An 8,349-nucleotide genomic window follows, 5' to 3' on the forward strand; every position below is an offset into this window, starting at 1 on the left:
GGTTGCAATCGAGGGAAAGATGAATGCGGCCAAGTACAGGGATATCCTGGACGAAAACCTTTTCCAGAGTGCTCTGGACCTCAGACTGGGCCGAGGGTTTACCTTCCAACAAGACAATGACCCTAAGCACACGGCTAAAATAACGGAGGAGTGGCTTCACAACAACTCTGTGGCTGTTCTTGAATGGCCCAGCCAGAGCCCTGACTTAAACCCAATTGAGCATCTCTGGAGAGACCTGAAAATGGCTGTCCACCAACGTTTACCATCCAACCTGACAGAACTGGAGAGGATCTGCAAGGAGGAATGGCAGAGGATACCCAAATCCAGATGTGAAAAACTTGTTGCATCTTTCCCAAAACGACTCATGGCTGTATTAGATCAAAAGGGTGCTTCTACTAAATACTGAGCAAAGGGTCTGAATACTTATGACCATGTGATATTTCAGTTTTTCTTTTTTAATAAATTTGCAAAAATTTCTACATTTCTGTTTTTTTTCTGTCAAGATGGGGTGCTGAGTGTACATTACTGAGATATAAAATGAACTTTTTTGATTTTTGGAAAATGGCTGCAATTAAAAAAAATTGTGAAAAATTTAAAGGGGTCTGAATACTTTCCGTACCCACTGTACTTGTTCCTGTTGGACATTGTCTAATAAAATTTGTGACCTTAAAAAAAGACACAAATGTGATCTGAATTCAGCAAATTTGAAATAAATCATTGTCAACTATAAACATGGTTTCATACCTTAAAATAATGTTAGTGTTGCACACAAACTCCGGTGTTGGTCTATGGGTAATATAACAACAATAAAAAGATTAATCATAGCTGCCGGTAGCAGCACAGTCGTTCTGTATGACAAGGAATTCAGTCTACCAACCTGCCTCTTGAATATTTTCTGTAAATGAACACTGCACAACCAAACAACAAAGCAGTCCCCAGGAGCATTAATGCTGACAACCACATGGGCAAAGAGACTGTAAAAGGAAAATAGCTTAATTAGTAAATATGATGAATGGTTCTGCTTTTGAATGTAGCTTGGGATAACAAATTACCGTAAGTGTACAGTAACGTACATGTTTTTGACAAGATGTCTACAGAGAGCTGTTTGGTGTTGCTGCCCAGTGCGTTCGTGGCTGTGCAAGAAATGTTAGGCTGGCTTTTAGTTGGTCCGCTTATTTCCCCTGAGACTACATTTTTCTTATTTCTGGAGACAAAGCTAAAGGAGGATGGAAAGGTGTCATTTCCTTCAATGGTCCAGCCTATAGAGGCATTAGGTGATGCCTCAGCTTGGCAGACACACTTTAGTACTTCCCCCATCAGGTGGCAGAAGGACTCAGGTAGGATTACTGGGGCATCTAGAAAGAGAAAAACAAAAATGCTCTTATTTTAAAGTAACCAAACCTCTCTGATATCATGGATTTTCTACATGATGTTCAAGTGTCAGAGATACCTTGCAGACCTGCCAACCTCTGTGGATTTTGTGTAGCATATACTTATTTTGAAATCAAAGTACCCTGTTAAAAATTTGTCACTCTAAACTACCCAAAATGCTGCTGACAACACTGAGTTCAATTGTGCACGTGCAGTACCCAAGTCTAACAGCTGGAGGCGGCAGTGAACTGCCTGCCGAAAAGCTAAAGAAGACGAGTTTGACCAATGATTGTGCCAGATTAATTGCACCTGGCATTCTCCCAAATAGTTGTCATCATGGTCAAGATCATGACTGACAAGAGTAATGTTTCATTTCAAGGGACTGCAAATCGACATAGTTCCATACGCAAATTTGCATTAAGTTGATAAAGTATCGTTAAGTTATATTGTCTTTGTGTCGCAGATTGTTAAATGTGACTATTCATTGTTTCATTGCTGCCAAACTGTAATGAGAGGAGCAGATCATAGAAGGATGGAAAAAAAGCGAGTGCATGCGCCGCAGAATTAACATTACCTAGAAAGTTACCAGGAGGTAGGTGTGTGTTCATGCTCCAAGTGAAGTCATGCATTCAAAATCTTGCTTAAAGGTACAACGTGGAATTCCGGGCCACATACCCCAAACAATGGGAGGCAGCATTTTACCTCCTCTTCCCCCTCAGCCAGGTTACTTTCTAAGCGATTCTGCTCCTCTGCTCTTTTCTAATCACATGTAACGTTAGAGTTTATATCTTTATAATAACCTCATAAATTAAGCTTTTTACATCTTCCCGGATAAGAGGGCGTTGAAGTTAAAAGAACCATTATCTTCTCTCCTGCCTGTCTGTGTCTGTGCCTCTCTGTCACTCTGTTTGTACACAACTCACAAATATGTGGAATAAGAACGTCATTAAAAAAAACTCAATAACAAACAGCAGTGATACTATTTGCGTGAAAAATGTTCACACCCCAGACTCTACAAAAAGTGGATTTCATTTTATCAATCATTAACAATGGGGGCGATTGAAATAAAACAAAAGATTCAGGTTAGCAAAATAACCCTACTTGCATCAGAGCCCTTTTTTATACCACCACATAAATCACATTCATTCAACTTTAGGTCTGCTCAACATCCATGCCCCTCCTGCAGTAGCACTATGCCACCCAGTTTGAGAACCACTGCTTTAACAGGAAAACATGGAGGGAAGAAACCTCAGGAACAGAGGAGGGATCCCTCTCTTTTATTTAAGTAAAAGTGATACAACACTATGTGATTTAGTATAAAAAGTTCTCATTTAAAAGATCTGTTTCTCCGAGAGAGAAATAAGAGATTTTGGTACAAAAATATACAAATTTCTAAATCATCTAAATTTTGCACCTTAGGTGGAAATATGCTTCTCTACTCAGTATAGTTGTGGGAAGTTATAGTGTTGCATCAAACGGGAACTGCTCATTTCACCAGATAAACAGTTGTGATGTAAAATTTAGAAAAGTTCCTCTGAATTAAATGGAAACTTTAAATCCCGCAAAATGCGCTTCTTGTGCAACTTGACCATTTGAAGACAGTAGACTACACATTTCCCTTAAAAACCTTCACTGTTTAAGGATTGTCTGCCTTCAAACTGCATGGCAGAGTTAATGATTGCTGCTGTGTGACTCCTGCAGTGCAGTTCAGTAGAAATATTAGGAAATAGATTAATTTCCAGCAAGATTTCAAATTACATTGAGTGCTTTTTAGTATGAACCTATTCATATCAAATAACATTATATTTTTTCATTTATGTTTATAACATGTTCTCTCACTTGTTTTACTCCTCTCAGCTTATTGGAATGCCACTCGTGCTTTCATGATCCTCTCTGCCATGTCATGCTTTGCTGGCATCATTGCAGGAATCCTCTCCTTTGCCCACTTCTCAGCCTTTGAGAGGTTCAACCGCTCATTTGCTGCTGGGATCATGTTCTTTGTTTCAAGTAAGTTATGAATACAGTAACCAGATAATATTGTACTGATCTTTTTTATATCACATCTGCCATAAATGATGTACTATTAAGTGAATTTGCATTTCATGTAAATATCAGACAAAGTTCGCAAGGCCTACAATAGAAACTCTGTGGGTGCACCAGGTGACTTCCAAGTGAGATGACCTTTACTATTATAGATATTCATTTTAATATGTTTCACTCTCTGTGCACCATGCCAGCTCTCTTTGTTCTGCTTGCAATGGCAATTTACACCGGGGTGACGGTGAACTTCCTGGGCAAGCGCTTTGGTGACTGGCGCTTCTCTTGGTCCTACATACTAGGCTGGGTGGCACTGCTCATGACCTTCTTTGCAGGTTTGTTCAAATGAAGGAGAGCAGTAGAGTTCAATGTAATGTAATTATCTTGCTGGTAGTGAACAAAATCAGTTGAAATTTTTACAGTTAATATTCCAAATTCTCACAACAGCGCTGTCAAATCTGGAAAAACAATTCTAAAAATCACAAATACAATGCTGTCACACAAACACTTTCATTTTTATGACAGTTTTTATTTACAGTATTTACTAAAGTTTCTGATGTGTATTGTGAGTTACACTCAAAAGCAATTTTGTTATTGTGCCATTATCTTACTTGATATGTTTGTGTACTATAGAAAAGGCCTTTACAGCTAACCTATGTTTTGTTTTGCAGGTATATTCTACATGTGTGCCTACAGAATGCATGAGTGCAGAAGAGTGACTGGCCCGCGTTAAAGTAAACAGGAAATACTGTCTCAAGGGTACAAAGGATATCAATTCCCATTCAAAACAAGATAATTTACTGTAAAATAATAAAATTTGGAATCTTGCATTTGCACCAAACATGTATTGTGGTTTTGTCATAAAATGATCTACAATGGTTTGAGATTGAAGCAGCTCAGTCCCTTTGAGCAGGAATAGATCACCTCTAACAAGATATTTTGTTAACCAGTAGACAGCAAAACCTGGATGAGAGACAATTTTTTATAAATGAGCTGGACTGTCAAAGCCGCTTGTTCTGCATTACACATTCTGATGTCCTTAATATAAAGTACAATAATAATGTTGAAGCTGGATATGTACATATTGTATTAAAGTCAGCGTGTATATTGCTCTTAGCTAGAGCTTGTGGTCTGCTTTTGTGCATCTGAAACATTGTGTCCACGCTTCCTGAAAATTGACTTTTGACTAGTGCAGTGGAAAGAGGAGGAGGAAAAGTAGAAGATGATGGGATCAATACAGGTGTTGAAGGTGCTAAGCAGCAAGGTGTAGTACCTCCATTGTGGGCTTTTACCCTGGAAGTAACCCAGTAAATGAGAAATGTTATATGGCAGCACACAAATGAGAAACACAGCTAAAGTCCCCGAGGCCATGCCGATGGCCTTCTGCTTCTGCATTCGAGTTATCCTGGCACGGCTGTACAGGATTAAGATGGAGCGTGAGTAGCAGTAAATACAAATTAGTAGTGGAATAAGACAGAGCACAAAGAAAAACTCCAAACGTACTGGGAGCAGAACCTTCAACTGCGTCTCTGTGAAGTTCTCATAGCAGTAAGTGGTGTCATTTCCGGACAGGGATGGATGGTGCTGGGTAATGAAAGTAATGCTGCAGTGTGCGGCTGAGATTAGCCAAATAACAACACTGATAACTATCGCGTACACTGGTCTGCACAGCGTATGATACGTGATCGGGAAAGCTACTGCAATGTAGCGAACCACACTCACTGCCATCAGCAGCAAGGAGCTGGTGTAGATCGTGGAGAAGAAGGTGAAGGCGGTGATGGAGCACAGGAACTCGGGCAAATTCCATTTCATGCCTGACGCTGCCTCATGCATCTTGAGAGGAAGGATGATCAAGAAGATCAGGTCAGAGACCGTCAGATTGAGTAGCAGGATATCTGTTGGAAGGGGATTGGAATGGATCTTGACACAGAAGGCATAGAAAGCCAGCAGGTTGGCTGGCAGGCCTAACAGGAAAGAGATGATGTAAACTGCGAGAATGAGCTCACTCTGTACCACTGACTCCATTGTGGATCTAAACCAAAGGAAGAGGAATCAAAATTTACAAAATAACATAACCAGGTGGTTGTAAATTACAGATTATTTTATAGTTTTATACCAGTGACAACGGTGACGAATCAGTGAAGTCAGTATGCATGATGTGTGTTTCTGACACCTAATGATGATCGGAGATTATGAGGGAGTATTAAACACGCTTGAACAACCACATACTCTTAAAGTCCCTGTGATTTAAATGGTTGGTGCAGTTAGAGGTGTATTAAGGTTAGCGGACCTGTTCATACTGTATGTGAATATGCCTTAAAAGTATCTGATCAAAGACATTAGTGATTTTAAAAAAGTCAAATCAGCATTTTAAGGTTTTGCTCAGCAATCTTGTAGATACTGTTAATAACTCAGTTGTGTTTGCAGCCTCCTTCTATTTTGTAGAAGAACTGATAAAGTTAATTAGCAAAATGGCTTTTCATGACTCAGATCACATTACTATTCCAAAACAAATAAGCCGAAGGCAGCTCTTGAGCTCGGATTCCAAACAACAGACATGGAATTTCAACAGCAAAACGGATCTGTAAATATATAAACATATTTACTTACCTAAATAGTCAATGTTGTCAAAATTGTCCAGGCTTTAAAGAAAAAAAAAAGCTCCTTGTTGCTGTTGTTTGCCTTACGATGCCTTTCATCAAAACAACCAATACATAACTTGCGAGTTCAAAGATTAGGCAGGATCAACCGGAAACAGTGAGCCACAATCAAGCCCTATGTGACACACTGCCACTCATTCTACACTGAGAAATGAGCATACATCAGTGGGTTAATATTAACTAAAATGCAAAACTGAAGCTGGTTTTATTGAGTGTGTTAATAACAGACCTCCTCCCATCAGAGCTGTGTTGCAATAAACTCTGATCATGATCATTAGGTCAGAATGTAATCAAGCCATGACCCTGCAGTCATCTTACATTACACCTACACCCCAAGCTCAGGAAATAAGTCATCATTTCAGATTCTAAATTATTTTTAAAATAGACATTTCCAGTCCAGTGTGGCATCATTACTAGAAACAAAATTGAGATTTCACATTTGTGGTTTCAGCAACAGGATGGTGTTATGGTTAGCTGCTATATATATATATTAACGATATTTACATTAGAATCAGTTAATACTGCAACATGAAATAAACATGGACATACTGGCTACTGTGTGTAATTCAAGTTCTTTTACAAAACCTGTCAGTATAAATGACACTTCAAGTCTAAATATCTATACAACTAGCCATACTCAAATCTGAAGGAAATGTATAAAAACAAAGTGTGTACATCAATTATTTTAACCAAATAATTTTTTAATCAATGCACTAAAGTGGGGACCTTACTATGTGAGACCAGCAGCAGATATTCGCTGATCTGAAATTTTGATAGTCATCTATGTTGCAAGGAACTCCCCGTGGGACGTTAAAAGTATAGTTTTAATATTTCTCAATTACTTGAGCAACACAAGCAGCAGGAGAAAGAAAATCGAATGACTTGAAAGTTACGCTCAGTGTGTTGAGGCAGAAACATCAACGGCACCAGTTACAAAAAGCCATAAACTACTGATTTCTGATCATTTCTGATTGGATTTGATGAATTTGGTTTTTGCTGGCTTCTATTCTGATCCATGTGTAGTATTTTTACAGGTGTTTTATGCATGTAATAAGTGATGGTCTGTTGTGAACCACATAATTCTTTGCATTTGTCACAATCGCTGCACCTTTGCCAGTGGCTGTATTTCGCCGTCTCTTTGGCGGGCTGCTTCGGTGTTCTGGTTTGGTTGAGCTCTGGTCTGTCTGCGCATTTCTTCCACAAAATCATTGTCATAAACACAAAGACTGTCCACCTCAGGGTTACTCTCTGGTCTGCATGGGCTTGATTGTGTGTCTTCATCTTGTGATCTAAGAAAAAGAGAGAGGGGGGATGGATCCAATTAGATGCTTTCAATATCTCCTTTAATTTAGGTGTGTTTCATTGTGCACATCAATACACAGACCATTCTGACAAACTATGACTTCTATGACTTTTGTATGCTTGAGGTTTAAGGGCAGAGAAAAAAACTAAATAGGCAACTCATATGTCACTGAAATACTGACTCACTTTTCCTCATTCTACAAATCTGAATTCAAAATAAATTCATTGTCAACTTAAACATACCTTATAAAGCACAAATGGTTTGTACAACAATGATTAATTGAGCAGCACAGTCGTTCTGTATGACAATAGTCTTGCCTCTTGAGAAATTTCCCCAGGAGCCTCTGTAAAAGGAAAATAGCTTAATTAGTTGTGAATAATGTAGCTTGGGATTTACCGTAAGTGTACAGGTACATGTTTTTGACAAGATGTCTACATAAAATTTGGCTGGCTTTTAGTTGGTCCGCTTATTTCCCCTGAGACTACATTTTTCTTATTTCTGGAGACAAAGCTAAAAGGATGGAAAGGTGTCATTTCCTTCAATGGTCCAGCCTATAGAGGCATTAGGTGATGCAGCTTGGCAGACACACTTTAGTACTTCCCCCAAGGTGGCAGAAGGACTCAGGTAGGATTACTGGGGCATCTAGAAAGAGAAAAACAAAAATGCTCTTATTTTAAAGTAACCAAACATATCATGGATTTTCTACATGATGTTCAAGTGTCAGAGATACCTTGCAGACCTGCCAACCTCTGTGGAAGCATGAAATCAAAGTACTGGTACAATTTGTCACTCTAAACTACCCAAAATGCTGCTGACAACAGTGAGTTCAATTGTGCACGTGCAGTACCCAAGTCTAACAGCTGGAGACTTGAACTGTGCCGAAAGCTAAAGAAGACGAGTTTGACCAATCGTTGTGCCAGATTAATTGCACCTGGCATTCTCCCAAATAGTTGTCATCATGGTCAAGATCATGACTGA

General features: G+C 39.1%; 2 protein-coding genes across 4 annotated transcripts; one reads left to right on the forward strand and one right to left on the reverse strand.

Annotated features, from left to right (window-relative positions):
- Nucleotides 1-1,074: 1,074 nt before the first annotated feature.
- LOC119918657 (lens fiber membrane intrinsic protein-like) lies at nucleotides 1,075-4,189 on the forward strand. Its single transcript, XM_038739398.1, has 4 exons — nucleotides 1,075-1,337; nucleotides 3,229-3,378; nucleotides 3,609-3,743; nucleotides 4,080-4,189. The coding sequence occupies exons 1-4, from the start codon at nucleotides 1,088-1,090 to the stop codon at nucleotides 4,139-4,141; spliced, it is 597 nt and encodes a 198-aa protein (XP_038595326.1). The 5' UTR covers nucleotides 1,075-1,087; the 3' UTR covers nucleotides 4,142-4,189.
- LOC119918651 (free fatty acid receptor 3-like) lies at nucleotides 1,227-7,387 on the reverse strand. 3 transcript variants are annotated; one of them, XM_038739395.1, is made up of 4 exons: nucleotides 7,177-7,387; nucleotides 6,019-6,050; nucleotides 5,131-5,303; nucleotides 1,227-1,355 (listed from the first exon to the last, which is right to left on the reverse strand). In XM_038739395.1, exons 1-4 carry the CDS (start codon nucleotides 7,347-7,349, stop codon nucleotides 1,344-1,346), a joined length of 390 nt encoding a protein of 129 aa, XP_038595323.1. In that variant the 5' UTR covers nucleotides 7,350-7,387; the 3' UTR covers nucleotides 1,227-1,343. The 3 variants fall into 3 exon arrangements, with proteins under 3 accessions (XP_038595323.1, XP_038595321.1, XP_038595322.1); XM_038739393.1 differs by lacking the exon at nucleotides 1,227-1,355 and having other exon boundaries at nucleotides 3,922-5,303; nucleotides 7,177-7,381; XM_038739394.1 differs by lacking the exons at nucleotides 1,227-1,355; nucleotides 7,177-7,387 and having other exon boundaries at nucleotides 3,922-5,440; nucleotides 6,019-6,531.
- Nucleotides 7,388-8,349: the final 962 nt, after the last annotated feature.

The sequence above is a fragment of the Micropterus salmoides genome, unplaced genomic scaffold, assembly GCF_014851395.1.
Source record: "Micropterus salmoides isolate LMB-PRFRI ecotype aquatic unplaced genomic scaffold, ASM1485139v1 Ms_hic_scaffold_2335, whole genome shotgun sequence".
Classification (NCBI taxonomy): Eukaryota; Metazoa; Chordata; class Actinopteri; order Centrarchiformes; family Centrarchidae; genus Micropterus; species Micropterus salmoides.

What these genes read in the sequence shown, in the direction of transcription:
- LOC119918657 (XM_038739398.1), top strand. Translation starts at nt 1,088, where the DNA reads ATGTCTACAGAGAGCTGTTTGGTGTTGCTGCCCAGTGCGTTCGTGGCT. An exon ending in CAGGTGGCAGAAGGACTCAG is followed by an intron (nt 1,338 to 3,228) that starts GTAGGATTACTG and finishes TACTCCTCTCAG; the next exon opens with CTTATTGGAATGCCACTCGT. An exon ending in GCTCATGACCTTCTTTGCAG is followed by an intron (nt 3,744 to 4,079) that starts GTTTGTTCAAAT and finishes TTTGTTTTGCAG; the next exon opens with GTATATTCTACATGTGTGCC.
- LOC119918651 (XM_038739393.1), bottom strand. Translation starts at nt 7,349, where the DNA reads ATGAAGACACACAATCAAGCCCATGCAGACCAGAGAGTAACCCTGAGG. An exon ending in AAATACAGCCACTGGCAAAG is followed by an intron (nt 6,051 to 7,176) that starts GTGCAGCGATTG and finishes TTTTCTTTAAAG; the next exon opens with CCTGGACAATTTTGACAACA. An exon ending in TGACAACATTGACTATTTAG is followed by an intron (nt 5,304 to 6,018) that starts GTAAGTAAATAT and finishes CCCTTCCAACAG; the next exon opens with ATATCCTGCTACTCAATCTG.